General features: G+C 40.3%; 2 protein-coding genes across 4 annotated transcripts; one reads left to right on the top strand and one right to left on the bottom strand.

The window, feature by feature from the left end:
- The first annotated feature begins 16206 nt into the window (after positions 1–16206).
- Positions 16207–18270, top strand: LOC111948838. The gene is made up of 2 exons (XM_023963735.1): positions 16207–16878; positions 17241–18270. The coding sequence occupies exons 1-2, from the start codon at positions 16268–16270 to the stop codon at positions 18124–18126; spliced, it is 1497 nt and encodes a 498-aa protein (XP_023819503.1). The 5' UTR covers positions 16207–16267; the 3' UTR covers positions 18127–18270.
- Positions 18271–19056: 786 nt separating this feature from the next.
- On the bottom strand, positions 19057–22558 carry LOC111948827. Of its 3 annotated transcripts, none has more exons than XM_023963702.1 (4): positions 22303–22558; positions 21238–22125; positions 21071–21150; positions 19057–20038 (listed from the first exon to the last, which is right to left on the bottom strand). In XM_023963702.1, the coding sequence occupies exons 3-4, from the start codon at positions 21121–21123 to the stop codon at positions 19078–19080; spliced, it is 1014 nt and encodes a 337-aa protein (XP_023819470.1). In that variant the 5' UTR covers positions 21124–21150; positions 21238–22125; positions 22303–22558; the 3' UTR covers positions 19057–19077. The 3 variants fall into 3 exon arrangements, with proteins under 3 accessions (XP_023819470.1, XP_023819471.1, XP_023819469.1); XM_023963703.1 differs by having other exon boundaries at positions 21221–21432; XM_023963701.1 differs by having other exon boundaries at positions 21238–21432.
- Between the last annotated feature and the right edge of the window lie 2019 nt (positions 22559–24577).

The following is a 24577-nucleotide window of genomic DNA, read 5'->3' as shown; positions in this document are numbered from 1 at the left end:
CTGCACCATTTCAGTTTACATCCGTTGACCTGTTTGGACCATACCATGTAAAGGATGATATAAAGAGGCGAGTGACCATGAAAGTATGGGGCGTCGTTTTCTGCTGTATGTCCAGTCGAGCCATCCACGTTGAACTAGCAAATACGCTATCAACAGAGAGCTTCCTGCTTGCCTACCAGAGGTTCACTGCCGTCCGAGGCCACCCCCGAAAAATCTGGTCTGACCCAGGCACAAACTTTATAGGAGCAAAACCTATACTAAAGGACATGTATAGTTTCCTGAGAGAGCAAAACGAAGCATCACTAGAAGAATATGCCACCAGAAATGGAACCCACTGGACATGGAAGATCCACCCTGCTGATTCACCTCACAGAAATGGGGCTGCTGAAGCTGCTGTTAGAGTCACCAAAAGAGCTCTGTTGAGTCTTCGCAAGGTAGAAGGCCTTACTTTCAGCGAGTTCCTAACAACACTTCAGCTAGCTGCCAACCTAACCAACGAAAGACCCATTGATGCCAAAATCCAGAGTCAAGAGGAACGCATAGAGTCCATCAGTCCAAACACCTTGCTGCTTGGTAGAGCCTCATCGAGTGGAGACTTCAAGTCATTCGATTACACCACCTACCCTCTGAAGAGACTAAAGGAAATTCAAAGCCAAGTCAACTACTTCTGGAAGTCCTGGAGCCAACTGGCCGGTCCCAATCTATTCGTTCGCAGTAAGTGGCATACTGCTGAAAGGAACGTTGCCGTTGGAGATGTCGTTTGGCTCTGTGACCAGAACGCATTACGAGGTCAGTTCAAGCTTGCAAGAGTGGTTGGTGTGAATACTGACGAGAGAGGTGTTGTTCGAGATGTCTATGTAAAGGTCTCCCCAAGTTATGGTGCTTTCAGTGTGGTGAGGTCTCCAAAGCCAGTACCTGTCGCTGGAGATTCTGAATCCTCAAAGAGCTGTCAGAGTACCATCCTGCGTCGAGACGTCCGACGCCTCGTTGTCCTCTTGCCAGTGGAGGAGCAAGTTCAGAGAGACCAGCTCGCCTGAGGAGGTATGATCTTTCAGGACAGTGCCACAAGATCGAGTGGGAGGTGTCACGCTGATCAGCGGAGGTGGTTGCCTGGCTGTGACCTGGAGTGCGCAGTGCCTCACATGAACGCGCAGCACCTCACACATGAGCGCGCAGCAGCCTGCGTGCGCTCAGCACGGAGGACAATACACGCGCGCCGTTACCAGCTGAACTGAATGAACGCAATCAGCGCGGAAGCTGGGAACGCTTAAAACGGCGTTTCACCACTGCGTGTGTAAGAACTGAGCTGGATGACGGCAGTTTCCACGAACTTGGATGCTAAACTCAAACCACTGCGTGAGTGGGGCTTGGACTATAAAGGGCTACTGGTAAGCTCAATGCTGGACCTTAATATGTCAAATTGTTGTATTGGATTAAAAGAAAAAATAATTAAATGTTGTAAAATGTCCTACAAATGTTTGTCTTGAAATTATACATATTTGCTAACCTGGAAAAAGATAATTATTGGTAAAATAATCTACTTAAGTTGAGATAAATTGTATTTAAGTTTCCTACAATTTAAACTGAGTTGTTGGTTTAATTTTCTTGGTTACAAATTGTTGGTTTTGATTTAATCTTAATTTACTTACCTGGTTTACCTTATGTTTGATTTAAATATGCTGAGCAGTTTATTGATTAAAGGTTTTGTTTTGATTGTTTAAAGGTTTTTCACCTATCCCCACTACTTTCTACTTCCTACTTCCTACTTCCTATTTTCAACAATGTTCAATAACTTCCAACTACTACCACCTACTGCCAACTACTGTTGCTAATAAAAGACTTGGAAAGAGTGAAATCCTTGGTCCAGTCCTGTCCCTTTGCAAGTGTGGGAGCACGCAGTTTACAAATACACTTGACAGCCACCTTAAATATTGGTGCAGGGGATGGGCAAATATGACCAATAGAGAGTGCTTCTTGAATATATTTTTCCATCGCCTCTTTTTCAGAAGCAGATAGGTTAAATAATCTGCCCTTAGGTAAACTGGCTCCTGCGAGAAGGTCGATGGCACAGTCATAGGGTCTGTGGGGAGGTAAAGAATTAGCCTTAGCTTTACTGAAAACGGTTTGGAGATCATGATAACAGGCAGGAACATTGGATAAGTCTACCTCCTCCTGGTGAACGGACGGGGCTACGATGGAGGGAATGGCGGACTGGAGACAATTAGGCATGCAGAAAAAACTCCATTTGACAATATGATTTCGGGCCCAATTGAACTGTGGGTTATGTAATTTTAACTAGGGGAAACCTAGAAAAATGGGAGTTTGAGAGGTATTAGTGATATAAAACTGAACGTGTTCATGGTGATTACCGGAGGTGATGAGTTGGATGGGTCTGGTGCGGTGAGTTATCCGGGACAGATGTTGGCCTCCTAGTCCAGCAGCTTCGAGAAGGTTGTCCAATAGTTCAGTGAGAATAGATAGTTGCAAGACCAGATCATGATCTATGAAACTCTGCTCAGCCCCTGAGTCCACCAGTGCTTGAAATTCATGAAATTCAGTCTGTAATTGTACTTTGACGGGTAGGAATAAAAAGTTCATCTGAGACGGGTTTATGTTGTTACCCCCCCGCGACCTGTCGTTTAGCGGGGGGTTCTGCAGTTTAAACGCAAGCGGCATTGCGATACAAAATGGTCCGTCTTCCCACAGTAGAAGCAAGCCAACTCATCCCATCTTTTTTGACGTTCCTCCGGGCTGAGTTTGGAGTGTCCAATTTGCATAGGTTCCTCCAAAACTTTCCGAGATGAATCCTGTACACCAATGGAGGAGAGAGGGGACATAACACAATAAATATGAATGAAAATAGTCTGTTAGCATTAGAACATTGGAGATGCCAGAAAGTGCTCCACCTCAGACGGAAGAATCACTTCTGCAGAGATCCTGCAAGCCATCCATCAATAAATAAAACATTAATAAATCGTAAATAAAGACTCTGCTTTACTTCTCTCGACTTTGATCTCGCCATTTCAAGGAAGTGAGGAAAAAAAAGAAAGAAATTATCCTCCTGAATTTTTTTTCTCACCGTGGCCCTAAAACTCTGTCGTAGCTCATCCACCTAATGGCAGTGAAGTAAAGGGGTCAGCAAAATCTGCCTCCGATTTCTCCAAAAATGTTTTTATTTGGCGGTGATTTAGAGCTCTGGACTTCAGGAAATTAACTGTCTTCACAATGATACCCATGACATGTTTTATTTCAGGATTTTGAGCACCAAGGGCTTCTTGGTCTAGTATACAATGATAGGTTTCTCACCACCGCTCTTGACCACTTTCTCAGAGAGTAGTGATGCGGCACCTGTCTTTCTTGCGATCATTGCCGAAGCTCCATCTGTTGTAACACCAACGATAGTCTGCTTCATTTTGTATGCATCCACACTGTGACACACAGCCTTACAAATATCTATTCCTTCACTTCAATCTTTTATATTTTGCATATTTAGCAGCTCTGGAAAAACAATGTCAGCTACTTTCAGTATATATTCTTTTACAAACTCCCTTTCACTGCAGGGCTTGCTACGCTGGGCCATTTCTAAAGCCACAACATAGCTAGCTTCTGTCACAGCTTCACTGGACTTAGCCATGTTTTGTAAACATTATCTGCTGTGCAGCATAGCCTCGCTGTAGTTGTTGTAGCTCATGCTCCTCGTCTGCAAATTTGTCATAGTTTAATAGTAGATTATTGAATTCTTTGAGCATTGCATTTACTTACTTGCTTGCAAATCAGGCACATGACTTTGTCCAGCCCCTGAGCTACAACAAAGTTAGTATTTGTCCACTTGGCTTGAAAGCGCCTTTTCTCCTCGCCAACACGGTTTTTTAATCAAAAGTACCAGCTCTGGCTCTCTCTCCGAATCCCACTCATCCTCCCACTCTGACCTCATTTTTACTGCAGTCATCTCGGTCTGTCCTTACTCAGCAGAACCAGTTAAATTTGGGCAGGTCTCCCTGGGGGGCGCCGTGGCCCATGCCTGGGGTCGGGGTGGGGCAAGGCTCAGAACTCCTGGGTGGTGGTTTGTCCGTCTGGGGTTGGGGGTGCTCTCCAGGGGTGGTGCCCCATGTTGGGCCCTCCCGGCGCGGTGGTGGGGGAGGCTACTCTTCTGGATGGGCTAGAGCCTGCACTCCCTGTCCCCCTTTGCCTCCCCACTCTCTGGCTTTGGGGGCCCCTGTGGCGGTCCTGCTGGCCCTGGCCTGGGTGGCAGATGTGATTGCCCGGCGGGCGGTTGTTCTCTATCTGCTATACCGTGCAGGTGTTGGGGGGTTCTGGCTGCCGCTGCTGCTATGGCGGGGGCCTTGGTGTGGGGATGACTGGGCACTCTCCTTCCTTCTTTTTACATTCCATCATCCACCTTAGAAGAAGAATATAAACAATCACTCGAGCACATGTGTTGGCTCACCTTTGCACAAATACTTTGCGTGATTGAATGAAATATTTCACACTAGTTGATTTGAATGCATAAGTATGTGTGTGTGTATCGTGTACATGTTGACATGTTTATACGTGTAAATTTATGGAGCCAACAGGTATGTAACATTTGAGTGGGTGTGTTGACAGGCCCCACCCCTTCTAGATTAATAACCGTAATGATTATAGACATAGAGCAACTTGTTGCTTAATGCTGCTTTGGGGTTTTATCCCCCCCCCCTTCTATAACTCTCTATCTCTCTCTCTAACTCTATATCTCTAACATCCCTCTCTCTTCTTCCCTCCTTTCCTTTTCCATCAGGTCCAACACAAAAATGTTCCACATATGATTAAGATGAATAGAGTTTGGCCCAGATTAAAAAAGGGGTTTATTCAGACATACCTCTGGTAATTCAGAAGAGTTTTAAAAGTAAAATTATCCAACACAAGAGGCCTTCAGCTCTCACAAGTTAAAAAAAAAGAAAATGTTGTCTGCCCTACATTTGTGAAATTATTACACTGTACCATTGAAACCTGGCTGTAAAACCCCATTTCCCTCCAGTTGTCACCAGAAACCACGAAAGAAAGGAAACATTTCCAAGCAATGTACAGCTAGTTTAATAATCAGGATTTATTGAGGGTCACAAAAATTCTGGTGACCCACAGGCCACACTTTGAGAACCCCTGCTCTAGCCTGTATATCGCTCAGCCTGCTGCACTAGCTCAGGTGCACTTTGAACCCACTTAATGAGGTGACGCTCCAAGTCCCAAGACTTAGTCTGTTTCCCCGGATAAGGCTGTCAGTGGACCAAGCCTTGACTGCCACCCAATCACACAGCATCACGCATGAATAATGAGTTACCTTTGCATTTATCAGTGCAATAACATTTTGACTCATCATACTGCTTACTACTCACAAAGTCGGTCTCCTGTTTGTTTGACCTCCAGGAAAGTAGGGAAGAACTCCTTATAGTTTGTGTGTTGCAGCAGCAATAAATCCACAAGCCACAAACATTTACCACCCTTTCTTTTCCTTCAAAGAGCATGCAGCTAGAAGAGATAACTGTCATTTATACTACATAGCATGTAGAGAACAAGATGGATTTCAGCTCATGGTGGGGGTTTCCACTCTAACTAAAATCCTTTCAGAATACAAAGTAAATTCCAAATGTGTTTTACAAAAATATCACCTGAAACAAAAAACAATATGTTTCCGTTAAAGACCATCTAAAGAACAGATGTGACATGCTTATGGAATACCTATGGTCTCTGATTTCTCATTTATTTAAAATGTCAAATATGCATTTTTCACAAAAATATTGAGATTTTTTTTACAAGCATAGTTTATAAAAAACTGCATCTCATCCAGGCTTGTACTGTGGAGTTACCTGTTTCTGAATGTTTAAAAAAGTGTTTACATTTTTATTCAAGCTAAGTACTCACTTGTGCACTTATTGGAAGAGGTCACTGTGCTTGCTCCTTGTGAGCTTGATCACTAAACTAAACAGGCTCATCACCAAGAAGCATCTCAATGATCAAGCTCTTCACAACCTAAATAATTGTACTGAACTTTTTCTCCTACAGAAAGCCTTAGATCAGCCGAAACGCCTGTTTATTTAAATCCAGGTTAAAGATCCATCTGTTCACAGCTGCAATTGATGAGTTTGCATTTAAAGGTTCACATCCACACTGTTTATGTTTAATTTAAATTTACATCTTTTCAATGATCACTCGTAATATTTTGTCTCTTTTAATGTTTTATGTAAAGAATTGGCCTTGTACATGTGCTACATAAATGAACTTGCCTTGTCTACAGAATGCAGGCTTCTTCCTAACCCTCAGAGTTCCTCTCCTGTAATACCAGATCCCAGTTTTAGGATTCAATCTGGTCTGCTATTAAAGCTTAGGTTCGTATGCCATTGGGACTGTGGATCAAAAAAAACACACCCATGTACTATTTCTGATTTTCACACAAGTGTTATTATTTTTCAGTATTTGACAACTTCTACTGCTGAACTGTAACTGATAAGAGTCAAAAATAAGAAACTGAGTTCCACATGTTTTTCCTATTATTTCCCAATATTTATATGATAGTCTGATTTCAATTAAATACGACTAATTATGTTCACGATTTCTCCCATGTGAATTGGAGAATAGTGTATACGTTTAACCCTTGAGAACCTTTAGAAAATAAGTTGCCTTTTTTCTACGTTTTAACTTTGTCTTTTTTGTAAACCATAAAAAAAAGGAAATGTATGAAACATTTGTTTTTGCATCTGAGGAAAAAAAGACAATCTTTTTTTAATGCCACAAACACGCCAACGTTTTAACACATCATCCAAAACATTCTTATTTCAGCACTCTGCAAATGAAATATCAATCTAAGTTTGAAAATGATGTTTCATGGCTTCATCAATTGCAGGTTCTTGCAGCGTCTGAGACTCAGCTGCTCACTCAGAGCCCATAATACACATGTACAGCCCTATTTTAAGGAGTAATCTTTCAGAGGCAATTGACCCTATCCGGCAAGCCGCCACATCCCATGCCACCCGGTAACAGCGTTCCCAGGCTTCTCATAGGCTACAGCGCCAGATGGATAACGATGACGGATAGTTTATTTACTGAGCTAAAACAAGGTTGTGGAAAGATGGGGGGGGGGGGACAAAGAATTAAACGCAACAAAAAACAACCTTTTTTCAAGCAGGGTGGTGGTGGTGACTTTGGATTATTTATTGTACTGTGGTATTTGTGTAGCTTTGTGTTCATATTACCTAGTCAAATGATCCTTTCTTTCTCAGGCTTCTTTTTGGAATTGTTTATATCAAGTCATCTTAAAAATAATTAACTCATGAATAATTGCTTATTTTTAATATATTTAATTTCATCCTCTAATTTCTTTTACAAAAAAGCACAGTACACAAATCTGTATTAATGTAGAAACAGCTATGTTTTTCTACGGCATCTATTTGAAGGTATTGTAAACTTTTTTAAGGATATTCTAGCCATGTTATAAAGATGTTTCCTCCGTCACTCGAGACTCTATAAGTAAATTGTTTTCTTCATAGGAAACAAGAACATTCTTTAAGAAATGATGTCTGCTTTGTTTTTAGAGATTGGCCCTGTTTAAGACCCCATATTCGTTCCCAAATTTGAAATAGACCCAGTATGATATTACTAAATGTTACAGTTCCTCAAATGACCACTGTAGTCATAAGCGAGCAAATTTCTATCAACCTCCACATTAAAAGTCCAACCTAACACTCAAAAAACAAGGTATGCACAGCTTGTTGACAAAAATTGACAATTTTTTGGTTTTTATGGATTTATTTTCGAACTAGGATAAATGTAGATTGGGCTGATTTCATTAGAAATTTGTTCAATGCAAGAGATGCAATGCAATTTGATTGTCAATGGGTGAATCCATAGACATGTTCTTGTTGCATTTTTCTGATAATGGGAGACACCTATAGAGAAAGTTTAGCTTAAACTGCATTTCTGAGTATTTCTTTGTTTAAATCATTGTAAATCAGGGGCAGAAAAATTAAGGCTGTTCAAGAAAACAAGGGGATTTGCAAGCTTCCTGCTCTGCTCCATTCTGAAGCATCCACTTGTAAACGACTAGATCTATCTTTGTTTTCCTCGTCTGAGCTGGCATCTGGATCAAAACTGTACAACTGGATAGCTCCAATATTGCTTGCCCTTTTAGTTGCAACTGTAATGTTTGGATGGAGGTCTTAGTTGGTTGAGGTAGGCTAGCAGGAGAGCGTGTAAACAGAGAGCTCTCACCAGTGGGGAGGGGAAGGGGGACAGGCAAATTTCGAATGAACTCCTGCTGCTCTGCAGAAACTATGTCCTAGATAATGACAGTTTTTTTTATATTTTAGCTAATAACGGCATAATACAATAGATCAAAAGAGGATTAGAGTCTGTCTTTAACCACCTATGTTTTCAGAAGCTTGTTAAAGTAGGAAAAACAAAAAAAAAACTCAATATGCCTGACCTACTTTAAGCTTTTTTTGACATTCAGAATCCTCTAGGTAATGCCAGAGTCTATAAGTCTTGTGTATCGATGTCTTTGGCCCCAACCAAAGAGTAGCCAACCTGTGAAGCTACCCTCTCTAACCAAACATGCTTCTTCAGCGCAGATCTCTTGCTGATAAAAACATCAAAACGACCTTGTTCTTTGAGAGAGACAAGTGTTAATGCAAAATCACTTTAGGTGAAAGAACAAAGACAGACAAAGAAAAGCACACTGCTGTCCTGCTGAGCCCTAGGTACGAAATGAAAAACGTGATTACCCCTCACCAAAATGCACAAAGTCGCATGTCCCAGTGCAGGGGACCACAGATGACAAAGACGCTGCTAAAATGCGCTTATAGTCTGCTGAGAGTGATATGAAAGCTCCAGCATGTCAACCTATCTCTCACCTACACACACACACACACACACATCTGTGCTCTCATGCTAGCACACACCAGTCGGTGAGATTTAATTGGGTCCTTTCAGTTTACCACTGAGCTGGCGGCTCAAAGCAATTACAGACACAGACAGTCCCCGGCACACTGCTGAGGAGCGTCTGATTTTCAGACAGCCACACCTGAGGTGCACTTGTCATCTGTAACCTGCTTATTTTGTTGACAAGAACCGCTGTTGAGCTCTTGTTTTACAGGACCCTGTCTGCCTGTGTGTGTGTGTGTGTGTGTGTGTGTGTGGACTTCCATGTGTGTGGGAGGGACCTCCTTTCATAATCACTGGGAACGTCATTTGTTCCATCTTGTTGTACAGCTGCTGTGGGACGCTTGCATCTGTGTATGACAGTGAAAGGCCCTTTAAATGACCAATAAATGGCAGTGTGTTAAATCTGTCAAATTTAAGACTTCTGACAAAAGTGCAGGTGAAAACTGAAAGACTTTGGATTACAAAACTATTCTTTTTTTAAAAACAAAACATGAAAAACACGTGTTTTCGAGACAAACTTTTATCTTCTTTTCATTATTGCTGTTCTAGATTTCCAAAATATTCAAACAGGGCCATCTTTACTGACATCTTGTCATCAAAGTTATGGTTCTCTTGAGCATTTGTGTTGGAATTTGGTCCCTTTTCTTTAAGACAGATTTCTGAGTGCTGGAAAGTTGATCTTTAACATATTTTTAGCAATGCTCCAAATGTTCTTTATAATTGGAACACCTGGACAGCAGTTGGGCTCATTTGTTTGGAAAAAAATTATTGTTATAATGGCTAAAGTCTACAGTGTGAATTTGCGCTGCTGAAACACAAACAAGTCTTTTTCAACACTGGCATCATGAAGGGAGTACAATGCTCTTTTAAATTTTTAGTATTCAAATTTGATTTCAAATTGACTATATAGTTGGTGGCCATGGTGAAGAGGTAGACTGGTCAACCGCCTTGCCCGCCTATGTGTTGATGTGCCAGTGTTCACCAGCAGGGCCACTGTGTGTGTGCTTGAGTGAATGAGACTGTGACTGTAAAGCACTTTGGGTCTTTGAGGAAGGTAGAAGAGCGCTATAAAAGTATATGCCATTTACCATTTGTACTTACTGTACACCTTCCAATAGTTTATTTTTTAATTTAATTTTATTTTATTTGAAACGGTTTATTTTAAGCTATCAAATAAGAATAATACACACAAACAATACAATCATCAGTTATACATTCATACAATGACGAATCAAACTTAGGATAATTAGACATGTTAATAAATATTGCTTGAAAGGGAGTGGAAGGAAGCGAACTTATATAATCCCACGCTGTTCAATCGTAACCATTTTATTACATAATTTATCATTATCTGGTTTCTAACTTTGAGGTCAAGTTGTCTGCAGGTCAGAACTCTGCTGAAAATCAGGGTCACTTCCGACTGTTGGAGAAAGCGATGAATCCAGGCGTCATATATCTTGAAATTATATTTGGCTCTTTGATTTATTAGTGCATGTTGGTTCAGACGTCCGTGATCAAACACTTCTCAAAGTCTTTCATGGTGTTCACAACCAGAACCTTGGACTTGTCCGGTGGACCGAGTGGTTTGGCGCAAATCCTGCACCCTTTAACCCAAGTGTTCTCAATCAGCTTACGCTTCCTGAGAAGCCGTGTATGTTTGGCAATTTCAGCATTCCTTCTGGTCGTTCAGATAAGCAGCAGATCCCTTAAGATTCCTCCTTTGATACATCAGAGCTAGCTTGTGTTTTTGATTCACAAACCTGCTGAGGACCGCTGGTTTATCCGTCTCCTTTCTCCTGGGGAGCGGGTGGCAGGTCTCAATGGTATTTAGATCCAGGGAAATCCCTTTAGAAGTGAGAAATGATTCCACTTGGTGTTCTAAAGACTCTCCATCGCTCCCCGTTTCAGAAGAACTGCTAGCAATGCTAGCGCTATTAGCTTTAGCAATGCTAACTCCAGCTGCATTTGCCTTTGCCCGAGGTTTGATCGGTACTCAAGTGAGAATGACATTATTCATCCTTGCTTGTTGTTCCACATCGTCCAGTCTTTTCTCCAGAATGTCGACCCTGTCATCTTTTTGCTCGTTTTGACCCCGCAGCCTCTGGAACTCTTCCGTTAGCTCCATGAGAGGAGTTAGCTTAGCTGTCACTTGCTATATGAAAGGATACAACGTAGCTTGAATATAATCAATAATCTTTTTAAGGTTCGTAGTCGTGATTTTTCTTAGGTGTCATTGTCAGCTCTCTTTTTTGTGTGGAGAAAATCAACTTTTAAGTCACTTGAATATAGTTTTTTTTATGGTATGAACTCAAAGATGTGAAACATTTTCCACATACACAAAATAACCAGTTCTCTGAAATATTGTTCACAAATCTGTCTAAATCTGTGATAGTGAGCACTTCTCCTTTGCCAAGACAATCCATCCCACCTCACAGGTGTGCCATATCAAGATGCTGATTAAACAGTATGATTATTGCACAGGTGTGCCTTAGACTGGCCACAAGAAAAGGCCACTCTGAAATCTTCAGTTGTATCACACAACACAATGCCACACATGTCGCAAGTTTTGAGGGACCGTGCAATTGGCATGCTGATAGCAGGAATGACCACCAGAGCTGTAGCTAGGGAATTGAATGTCCATTTCTCCACTATAAGCCGTCTCCAAAGGCGTTTCCGAGAATTTGGCAGCACATCCAACCGGCCTCACAACGGCAGACCACGTGTAACCACACCAGCCCAAGACCTCCACATCAAGCATGTCCACCTCCAAGATCGTCTGAGACCAGCCACTCGGACAGCTGCTGAAACAATCGGTTTGCATAACCACAGAATTTCTGCACAAACTGTCAGAAACCGTCTCAGGGAAGCTCATCTGCATGCTCTTCGTCCTCATCAAGGTCTCGACCTCACTCCAGTTCGTCGTCGTAACCGACTTGAGTGGGCAAATGCTCACATGCGATGGCGTCTGGCACGTTGGAGAGGTGTTCTCTTCACGGATGAATCCCGGTTTACACTGTTCAGGGCAGATGGCCAAGTGCAGGGGACCACAGCGATCCTCATCAGGTTTGTGAATCGGACCAGTCCAAGGTTCTGGTTGTGAACACCATGAAGGACTTTGAGGACATAATCTGCATATATTTTGAAAAACTGATCTGCATTTGCCATGTTGATTTCTAAAAGTTATTTTTTACATAATAATTAAGTAATTCATCTTTGTCGTGTGCTTTATTGATACCTAAGGATTCTTAATTCTGTCTGATAAAAGCTAGGAACCGGATAATGATAAATCATGTAATAAAATGGTTACAGTAGAACAGGGGTGGGATTATATAAGTTCGCTTCCTTCCACTCCCTTTTAAGCAATATTTATTAAAATGTCTAATTATCCTAAGTTTGATTCGTCGTTGTAGGAATGTATAACTGATGATTGTATAGTTTTTGTGTATTATTTTTATTTGATTGCTTGAAATAAACCATTTTTAAATAAAAAATAAATAAAAAAACTCCCAGAGTCCATTTCTGGATGCCACACACCTAACTCTCCTTCATTCAATCAAACACAGCATAATTAAGCTCTCCACTGTGTGGAGCCGCCACCTGCCCAGACTCTCGCCTGGAATTTGACCATCCTGTCTCTCCTTTGATGATTTCATGCCTGTCATTGACTCCTGCCTGCCTCACCCTCATTTAGCTCTGTGGACTTTTAGCTGAGCTAATAAACCTGCTGCATTTGGATCCAGCTGTCTGCCTTTTCTTGTGGCACTGATGAACATTTCAGGATTTATTGAAATTATGTGACGATTGTATTATGATCTGATTAGCAAACATTTCCAATCTCTGATCAAATATCCTCTTTGCTTGTGTAAAGATCTCTTTGGGGGTTGGAGCCCTCTCAAAGGAGCCGAGCCACTATTAGAGACCGGCATGTAAAGGAAAGATCCCGTTAGACTCAGTTTTCTCAGACTGGCCACTATTTGAAAATATACGGTATGCACGCTCATACAATCAGAGATGGCATTTGAAAAAATGTCATTTGAGCTTGACTCATTATAGAAAACTGTTTCACTTAATACTGACCAATCTACGGTAAATGAGTCTTACACATTGTTTGATTTTTGATTAGTTTTATGTTGGATCTGTGTGGATGTGCAACACACCACATCCAGGACTCCGCTTAATTTAGCATCACCTTGAAAGGTGACTCCTCCACTAGTTTTGCAATTGATGTAATTCTGAAGTGGAGAAAAGCAGCTTTGAGCAAATATGCAAGACTTGTAAAGAAGACAGAAGTAAAGGGCTTATGCAATCAATGTAAATCAACTGATTTTGTCAGGGAGAAAAGGGGCTTTTCATATTGGTTTTGCACCGATATGCTACACATTACTAACACAAAGTTAATAAAGTGTCAGAATCAACGCCAGAATCAGCCGATTCACATGGATTGCATAAATGGTCAAAGAGTTACGGTATATTAAAGAGCATGTGTTATTTATGTGTCGCCAGCAGTTAACGATTTTGTGAAACAGACATTTCACAAAAATGGTTCTTCACATTAAAACATCTGAATTAAGCATGTTTAAACCATCTGGTAGTTTTTAAATAATGATTTTGAAAACAACATTTGAACAAGAATGACAACAATTTTATGTCAACCTGTTTCCATTTTTCTTAAAAACCAATGGATACAGTGGAAAATACCATCTGGTACGATTGGACAGCAATCCTGCTGTTGTTGTTTAAGGTTATCCTGGTGAGTTTGATCCAGACATGATCTTCTGCTTTGCTGTTTTTATGACAATTCTTTCTCTGTTTGATACATCATCCACAATAAACAAGAAGGAGCAGAGAAGATTGAAAAAGAGCCACATGACATGGCGCAATGACAACTGTCATGGCTCTACATTGGAAAGAGAATGGATGTGTTATGGAAAAGCAGAAACCTCTAAATCCAGTCATCATCAAAGAGAAGCAAGGCGAATGGGTGGGCTCAATCTCTGATACTCAACATAAATAACAAACTGGAGTAGTCTCAGATTCATTCTACAGAAGAACACAGACAATTCCTGTGCAGAGAGCCATTGTTTCTATTTGATATGAAAAGTTGTGTTTTTAGCAGCTAATATAATGAAATAATTATAAAACTGATAGATTCTGGTAACTTTTATGCTTTTACACGACTCCATCTGCAGGGCTTTTCACACAGCCACTACGTACATTTTGCACATTTTCCACACATGAAATGTTGGTCTTTCGTGATATGATATACCTAACATTCGTCGATGTGCACAGATTTCTGTCAAGGGTTTCGACCAACGGATTTTTCGTAAATTTGGTTTTGAACTGTTTAAGATTTTTGGTTGATTTAGAATTACGCAGTTGATAATTTGCAATCATTACGTAAATCATACGCAATTGTGCATGACTTATGCAAGATGCTTATGCAAATCTTTGGCTTTCACGCTGCAGGCTTCTTTGTTTTGTCCTGCCACTCCCAGGTCAAGCAGTTCATCAAAACTTTGGCAGTCAGGCCCCCTTCTCTCTCCTTCCTCACTGATGTTGTGTTTTTATAATTCCAAAATTAAACTTTAGTCATCCATGGCAAATGTTGGACGCTGGTGTTATATGCAATGTTAACGTGTGTTATCGCGTCACCACATTACATTTTGTAAAGTTTTATTTTGAAAGTAAAACTGAAGTTTTCCGTTTACCATTTTTGCAGCTTTTTGCCACTACACTGATGTGTTAATAGACAAGAAGTATAACTCCTGCGTAAAACTTGTGTTTGTTGCATAGCGATGGATGTCAGACGCAGACGTGACAAAAGAGATGTAAACATTCCGATTTATTATTAAAGATTATTTTTTTGTGTGTCGACGCAACACACTGCCGATGGACCAGTGTAAATCAGCCATTTTTATTTTTAACCCCTTGACACCTATTGATAAAATGATACATAAAACCGCTTCAGCTCCAAAATTACATTAATTTAGCATCTGCATAACAGCAGAAAAAATTCTGGCGTCAAGAGGTTTAAAAAAACAAGTATTTTTTAAAATACGTTGTCTTGACAGACCTAAAATCCTTTATTTTTTTATTTTAATGGCCAAAAACTGAAGCTATTTTCTGTCATGCCGTCTTTCAAAAAGACCTCACTTTTAGCCATTGACAGCTTGGGGGTGATTGTTGTGCACAAGCATCAGCAAGGGGCCATTGATTTATGTGCACGTGCAGCCGAGGGACATTTTTTATTCCTTACAGGCCTGTCCTTTTGGAAGCACATCCATCCGAGCAGAGTCTGATTTTTCAAGCGCCACTGCGGGGCATTTGTCGTCTGTAGCGTTCATACAGCAGGGTGGTTATTTTGTTGACAGAAACCACTTAGGGGCCCTTGTTTGGAGTAAAACCACAGGTGGGAGGTGCTTGTTTAGGGGACAGGTGAACTCTGTGAATGCTTGTGTGCAAGCATGGTATCTTTTTGTACTGTGGAACAGGCGGCACAAAAACATTTGCCCTTTTTCCAAACTATCCATTTATGGCAGTATAAGGTTAAATACAGTATGTATGTGTGTGCAACTGTGTGTTAAAAAAAAACAACTAATCCTAAAAATTTCGGGGGAAAAATCTAATCTCATATTACTATTTCTGTACAGGAAGCAGTTTACAAATTATTTTACTCTGAATAAAAACAGACAAATAACTGTTGAATTTATCCATCACTACACAAATTAAGACTGAGTAAGAAATCAGTCCCTCAAATAACTATTAGAAAGCCATTTAGACAAAAGCAAGGATCTCTTTGCAATAAGTAGAAAAACAGAAGCACAACCAGATTTTGAAAACAGGCACCATATTTAGTCTGGCATGGACATTTATATGGGGAATACAGTGTTCCCCCGCTTATTCGCGTTTCATTATTAGGCAGTTCAATATAAGGGATTCAATGTTTCTTACATTTTCCATGACATTTTTCAGTCACGTGACTCCTCTGGTGATGTAAAGCAGTGTTTTTCAACCAGTGTGCCGCGGCACACTAGTGTGCCGTGGGAGATGGTCAAGTGTGCCGTGGGAAATTGCCCTCATTAACTGATTTAACAACATTTTCCATCTCCAGGATTTCAGCTCTTAGTTCATCCAAACAGGCCCTGATAAAACACTGAGTAATTAGGAATATAAAAGATCTTAAAATTACTTTTTCTTTGTGTTTATTTAATTCTATTAAAGACATTTTGATAATAGCCTACGTGCACGATAGAACTTCCGGTTAACTTCCGTGTTTCGAGTGTGAGGCCGACAACTTCCGGTTGGTCGTGTTATTGTTGTGGGGAGTTTGGTGCGTTGCTACTTTTGAGTAAATATGAGCGGATTTCGGGTAAAAGAGAGGCGTTTGGTGTTTCAACGCGTGACAAAGACATCACAACACTGTTGTGTACCCCTGTGTGCGAATTCTTCAAAGTACAACAGTAGTATAAGCTTTCATAGCTTTCCAAAAGATATGTCGGTGAGAGCCGAATGGATAGTCCGAGTACGGCGGGAGGACTTCACCCCAAGCAAGACGAGTCGTGTTTGCAGCAGGCATTTCCAAAAGGGCGATTTTGTTAACAACCCTGGGAAATTGAGAAAGTTGAAGAAAGGGGCCATTCCTACTCTTTTTTCCTGGAATGATTTTCAAATCCCGGCACCGAGGGCGAGCGTGTGGGAGCGGAGACCCAGACCAGATAGCCCCCCTCCTCCTGTCCATGACATCAACTCAGAAGAAGAGATGGAACTGGATACCCTGGCACCAGATCATGATTATTGCATTACTCCAACAACAGCAATGGTCGCAGATCAGTTAGCTGAGGAAAACGATACACTTCGCCAGAAAGTTAAGGAGCTGGAACTACACATTGAGGCTCTCCAGCTGCGGAGTTGTTTTGGACTGAAGCGGTTTGCAGGATCGGACGAGGACATCCGATTTTATACCAGGTATGTCATAATTAAGGTTTTTTGAATTGCAGGAAGCTGATGTCTTGTACCATATTAACAGTGATGGACAGAAAATCATGTACAAAGTCATGCACTTAAGTGAAAATAAAGACATGTAAAATGTTGCTCCACTAAAAGTCCACCTTGCAAGAGGAAGAGTATTTTCCTTTAAGTGTACATCAAATATCAAAAGTAAAGTAATTTATGACTGACATAGTCAGATGCGTAGACACAACCTTTTCTTGTCTTTATGTTAAACAAATGTAGTAAGTAGAGTAAAAATTAAGATAATTGATTATGTGTAACTAAATTAGCCTACCATGACTAACAACATTGTTATTTTTGTGTAATTTGTTTAAAAGATTCCATTCTTATGACCACCTGATGGCATTCTGGAGGCTCATCGAACCAGCAACATCAAGGATGATCCGTGTGACAAGTGTGGCTAGAGAAGCATCAGCCTCTGTGGCAGAGAAGACAACAGCAAACAGATCAACTAAGTTGCTGCCCATAGATGAGTTATTTCTTTTCCTAAATTATCTGTCAACTGGATGCACACAGAGAGAGCTTGGGCACCGATTTAATATCCATCGGACAACAGCCAGCAGGATCATCACAACCTGGGCCAACTTTCTTTACTGTGTACTGGGAGCTATTTGTATCTGGATGACCCCTGAAGCAATCACAGCTAACCTACCTCCTGAGTTCAACGACTATGCAGACACTCAGGTCATTGTTGACTGCACAGAACTGCGGTGCCAAACTCCACCCTCACTTGTGTTACAGAGTGAGGTGTACTCGCACTACAAATCCCACTGTACCTTCAAGGCCATGATTGGTATGGCACCACATGGTCCTCTGACATTTGTTTCTGCACTCTACGGGGGCTCTATTAGTGACCGTGAGCTCTTCAGATTGTCGGGCATTATACCTCTCCTGTGCCCTGACATGGCTGTGATGGTGGACAAGGGCTTTAGGGTGGAAAACCTTGTGCCAGGAAAACTTCACAGGCCTGCCTTCCGCTCCAACAACAATCAAATGGCAGCACAGGACGTCCTGGAGACCCAATCAATTGCACGGCTGCGAGTTCACGTTGAAAGGCTAATCAGGCGGGTTAAGGAGAACAAACTTTTTGACACTGTAATCCCTTTGTCTATTTCAGGGAGCATTAACCAGCTTTTCACTGTAGCTTGCATCTTGTCCAACTACCAAAATGGACCTCTGGTCAAAGACTGGAGAGAACATTAGAGCCAGGTAGAAATGTGACTGTTTGTTTCATGGTTGGCTGCTCCTCTTCCTCATTTACCTTTTTTTTATTGATTCACATTCCAATTTAGTTTTGCCTTACATTTACTGACATTTTTAATCAATAAATCATTTAATTGAAATCTATATTACCTTGGTCTCCTTTTGTGTTCTTTAATTTCCCCTCAAGTCGGCCTGACTTACTGAATATTATTTTAAAGGGACAGTTCACCCAAAAATGAAAATTAGTTCATAAGTTTCACACTCATGTTGTTACAAAGCTGTAAACATTTCTTTGTTCAGTTAAACACAAAGGTAGATATTTAAAAAAATGTTTGTAACCAAACCGTTTGTGGACCCCATTCACTTCCATGGTAGGAATAAAATTAAACTATGGAAGAGATTGGAGTCCACAAATGTTTTGGTTACAAACATTTCTCATAATATCTTCCTTTGTGTTCATCAGAACCAAGAAATTTTATACAGGTTTATAACACGAGGGTGTGTATATGATTACAGAATTTTAATCGTGTGAACTATCCCTTTAACCCTTGTGCTATCTTAGATGACCCCCCCCCCTTCCATTGAGGTGTTCTCCCTACCATGACAAAGGTGGATAAAGGTAGAAAGATTTCATGTAATCCATAGACACCAGTGAAGATCACAAATCATTGAAGAAAAAAGGTTCAGTGCACTGTCTAGTGGGTCTAGATGACCCAACTCCCAACGTTAAAGTGCCTAGGATAGCACAAGGGTTAAATCTAGCAATACATTGGTGTGTGTTCACCTTTGCTGTGTACACTTTAAGTAAAGTGGTAAATCCTTAAAGTATTACAACTCTGTTTAGCACATATTTTCTAATAAGTTACGCGACAAATTTAAATAACTTGAAACAACTCACATTATAATGAGATATCAACAAGAACAAGACAGTTCTACTGAGAATTCATTTTATTACAGCAAATATTTACGTAGGTATGTGTAGAAAAAGAAGAAGTCTGCTCTCTCTCTTATTTTTTGCATCACATCACTGTCCCGGTATATTCTTTGAATCAGGGTGTCTTCCTCCGCAAACACCACAAAATCGCACCACTCCACCCCTGTTAGGAGCAGCTGACCCTGCACCTGCCAGTAGTAGCCATGACCCTGCTTCAATTCCAGGTTGCCGTCTTTCATTTTCAGATGAGGATAATCCACATAGCTCTTAACATTTGGACATTTTATTTCCACAAGGCCGAATTCAGTACTTTCTGTAGGGTCAAAGACAACCCCATCTGGGGATGTACCTAGCCATGGAGTGTCGGGGTGTATAATGAAGCCACAAGGGTAGTAGTTCACCCTCTTAAGCTTGCAGTACTCTTCAATGGCATCAGCTTCCATTTCGAGACCCCTCTTCATTGCTGCAGTCTGACGAACCCCTTTGAGCAGCCGGTCTGCCATTTTATCTAAGGTGCATGGTTTAGCATGGCATATTTCTCCAAAATGTGAGGACGTGAGTCTGGGTTTTCTTAGTCTATGCCAGTCTGCTGATGTACTTTGACCCCTAGTTGCATATTCTATTTTGTTTGCCATCTCCCAGGTAACCTCAAGTGACTTGAAGTGCAGCTGTTGATGCTCAGTGAAAACAAACATACTGCATGATGTCTCCAGTCTGCATCCAGCCAATGGCAAATCTGGGCGTGGTGGAGCATCAATGTGAGCAAAAGGGCCACTTCTTGCCTTGGGTTGTTGGTATGACAGGGGACTGCCTTCTTGTACCAAACCGAGTGCAGAGTCCACTAGCGGGACCTCACAGGTGATACCCATTGTACAGATGGTTGGTGCAGAAACAGGGGTGAACTCTTTGTAGGTCTCTGACACACTGAGAGTGGACAGGTCCAGCACCTCTCCACTGATGGCTTTGTACAATGTGGACCTATTTGAAACAAATTGAGAAACACAAATAAATATTAGATATTTTAAAGAATGTCGGTAACTATACAGTTGAAAGTCGCCATTGACTTCCATAGTATTTTTTCTAATTATAGCCTATAAAATTCCCACAAAAACCTCAAACCAACAAAATGTTTATTATTTAATTATATGTTGGTATATTTTTGTACACGTACAAAAAGTACACCTGTTTTGACCTGATGTTTATTGAAATGGACAAAAAATTACAATTAAAGCCAAACATTTTATTTTTATTTGGTCTCAATTATAGAAGCCTTGTGAGCTGAAAAATGTACTTTAAGATTTTTCAGAAACTTTAAACAATTCAGTCTGAAGGGATTAATTCAGGGCTGTCAAAAGAATAATCACATCCAAAATAAAAGTTTGTGTTTACATAACATGTGTGTGTACGGTGTGTAACTTGTGTATATATAAACACACAGATTCATGTATATATATTAAAAAAAGGTTATATTTATATATAAAATATTTATATTTATATATACGGTAATATAAATTATATAAATGTATATACAGTATATAAATGCAAATATTTCTTAAATTTATACATGAATGTATGTGTATTTATATATACATAATATTTACACACCGTACACACACATATGCTATAGTGATAGTTCACCCATGTTGTCATGTTGTTACAAAATCTATATAGATCTCTTTGTTCTGGTAAACATGAAAGAAGAAATTATGAGAAATGTCTGTAACCGAACCGTTTGTGGACCCCATTTACTACCATACTATTCTTTTTTTCTACTATGGAAGTGAATGGGGTCCACAAACGGTTTGGTTACAAACATTTCTCAAAATATCTTCCTTGGTGTGTGTTTCATCAGGATAAAGAGATTTATACAGGTTTGTAATAACATGAGAGTAAATAAATGATGACAGAATTTTAATTTTTGGGTAAACGTTTGGATGGGATTAATTTTGATTAATCTTTTGACAGGCCTAGGTCAATTAATAGATTACTAACTACTAGTCAAATTCTCACTTTACTCCCTCGATCATGGTCCTCTGCTTTGGTTTGGCAGACATCACAGCCATCTTCTCGACGGGACCTGGTTTAACACCCTGTGAATATAGACAATAAGCAGTGATGAGTGTATGTGATGTGTAGATGTAGTATTGAAATTATTGTTACATAATTCCAAGTCTTGCCAGGGTTCTTGGCTTGTGCCACTGTTGTTCACTCTCCGTACAGCTCAGCACTGGAGGAACAACTGGAATGTCAAGCTGAGAATAATGTGCAGACTGGAAAAGTAGAGCCACACAATGGTTACAGAGCACTGATCCAGCTACACATGTACAGCTGTGATGGGCCAGCTCAACAGGGATGGAGTCCTTCAGACCCACCTGTAACAAGATGTTAAAAGAAATATATTTTTTAAAAAGTGGCAACTCTGATTTGTCATATATTAATATGGGCTACTCAAGTAAGCTACTATTTATTTTTGTACACTGTTAAAATAGCTAGTAAAATCTTAACTTTTTTCTTTTAAACACTGTTAGTAAAGGGATTAATAATCTTTTTCTTTTAATGTGGTCAGTGGAGCAGTCTATTTGATTTGCAGGTACACTCAGAATCCCCACTTAACACGTACCAAGATTGCAGTATACCTTCTTAAACTTAGCAGGTTTATATTATTATACCCATCTTATGTGTTTCACCTTTACCCTGGGATGTTCAGTATACCTGGAAAAACAAACTATACTACACCACTGATTGCTGTTAGTGAAAACATAACATAGTAACGTAGGACTAAGCGTACACTGTCCGTTTACAACATGAATGGGGAACATGGTCAACCAAATGAACGTGGTTAACCTAGAGCAATAAAAAGAAAAAAAAGAAGAACATGATTACCCCAGGAACATGGGTAACGCAAAGAACCAAAAGAACATGATGATTACCCCAGGAACATGGGTAACCATCTTAACGCTACACTTATCCCACTCTTAAAATGTGAGGTGGTTTAGATCTGTCCATTGACGGATGACATAACGCCCTCACACACACTACTCCTGTCACTGGATCTTTCTTGGACACTGAGAGGAAATACAAATCGCAAATAAAAAATACACACAACCAGTTGATAATCAGATAAACTTAATGTATTTAATAACAATAAGTGTGTTGAATATTGACACGATTTAATAAGAGTTAAAATACTTAGCTGCTAGCTAGTCAATGTGTAACGTAACAGCTGAGGTATTGCTACTCACCTTCAAAGTTGTGGATGTAACTTGAAATGTACAATCGAAATCCTTTTTCACGCTTACAACCGGGTGCAGATAAACACTGGTCGACAATCCTGTAGATGTCGTTCACGTCGATTTTCGGGAGACCTTGTAGACAACGGGTGAAATATGCCATCTTTCGCAATCAAAATCTGCCGTGTCGCTGCTATAGAAGTCGCAAACCGGAAATGGTCGGCCTCACACTCAAGGCGGCGGAAGTAGAACTCCTTCGTTATGTGCACGGAGCCTATTATGACGGTACCGCGATTTACCTGCAGCTATAGCAGTTTGCGGAAAAGTCCCCGCCCCTTTAACTGTCTCCGCCAATCATTCTTGAAGGCTAAATCACATGTCATCAGTCTGACCAATCAGAAGTGCTTAAAGTCTTCACTTCCTTGTTCTTAATTCTGCTGATAAAGTCGCTCAGTTCTAACAAAAATACCAGCTAAAGCTCATCTTTGGCGGTGTAGCTTTCAACAGAATCCGGTTTCTGCCGTTTTCACACTACATCTCCCATGATGCATTGGCTTAAAGGGACAGCGCATACTGAGTCGACCTTGTGAAACGTCTTGAATCCACAACAAACAAACAGTTTGTAAATTTTCTAATTTAACCTTTAGTTCATCTCTTAGAAAAAACAGCCGCAACTTCCTGCTTTTTCTGCCACAATTATCACAAAAATCCACGTGAGATTGCGGCAGGGGGGGGGGGGGGGGTGGCTGTCGATCAATACAGACCATGAATTTCTGCTTTCTTTTTTTTTTGGGATGCTGTTGTGCCGCGGGATTTTTGTCAAGGTTAAAGTGTGCCGTGGCTCAATAAAGGTTGAAAAACACTGATGTAGAGCATGCCGGCCCGTCGGCTTCCTCGACGGCTGCAAAAGAATATTTCACAGCGTGGATAAGCTGTTTCCAACGGTTCCTGAATCGCTACCAACCGAACTTTCATGTGGACACCCTTGAGGTTTTTTCATTTTTTCCGGAATCCGTTTTTTTAAGGAGTTTTTCCTTACCGCGAAGGGGAGTCTAAGGGCAGGGATGCCAGTTAAGCTTAGTCAGTTTGTTAGTTCATTTTAGTATTTTCCTATTGAACTCTATGTATTTATGATCCTTTTGATTTTATGTTTCACTTTTTAAAATTACCGATACAAAGTCCATTGAGTCAACATCCCTCCAGTTTTAGCGTCCCTGCACTGGCTCCCAGTCCGTTTTAGAATAGATTTTAAGATTTTAATGATTGCTTTTAAAGCACTCGGTGGACTGGCCCCAATCTTAAATCTTCGGCGAAAGGCCTTTTAACAATCCCACAATCTAGATTGAAAACCAGGGGTGATAGGGCCTTTGCTGTAAGAGCACCAACACTCTGGAACAGTCTCCCTAAAGAGATAAGGCTCGCTGGGTCCCTACCAGTATTTAAATCTCTTTTAAAAACCTACCTCTATAGGCGTGCTTTTAATGATTTTACTGGTTCTTAAATTTTAAACATATGATTTTATTGTTTCTGTTGATTTCGTTGATTACATTGATTTTTTTATTTTTATTGATTTTATTGATTTCGTGGATTTTATTGATTTTACTGTTTTATCGATTTTATTGATTCTAACCACTATCACCGTTTCATGTGTGTGCTGGGTTTTATTTCTCCATACTGGAAACTGTTTTTAATATTGATTTTCTCCTATATTTTTGTACAGCACTTTGTAATCTTGATTTTGAAAAGTGCTATATAAATAAAGTTTATTATTATTATTATTATAACTGTTGTTGTGAATTTGGGCTATACAAATAAAATTGAATTGAATTGAATTAACCCTTGTGCTATCTTAGATGACCCCACCCTTACATTGACATGTTCTTCCTACCATGACAAAGGTGGATAAAGGTGGAAAGATTTCATGTAATCCATGGACACCAGTGAAGATCACAAATCATTGAAGAAAAAAGGTTCAGAGCACTGTCTAGTGGGTCTAGATGACCCAACTCCCAACGTTAAAGTGCCTAGGATAGCACAAGGGTTAAATCTAGCAATACATTGGTGTGTGTTCACCTTTGCTGTGTACACTTTAAGTAAAGTGGTAAATCCTTAAAGTATTACAACTCTGTTTAGCACATATTTTCTAATAAGTTACGCGACAAATTTAAATAACTTGAAACAACTCACATTATAATGAGATATCAACAAGAACAAGACAGTTCTACTGAGAATTCATTTTATTACAGCAAATATTTACGTAGGTATGTGTAGAAAAAGAACAATGAGA

Source organism: Oryzias latipes, chromosome 15 (genome assembly GCF_002234675.1).
Source record: "Oryzias latipes chromosome 15, ASM223467v1".
NCBI classification, from domain to species: domain Eukaryota; kingdom Metazoa; phylum Chordata; class Actinopteri; order Beloniformes; family Adrianichthyidae; genus Oryzias; species Oryzias latipes.
Note: the sequence above shows the minus strand (reverse complement) of the source record. Positions and strands in the feature narration are given on the sequence as shown.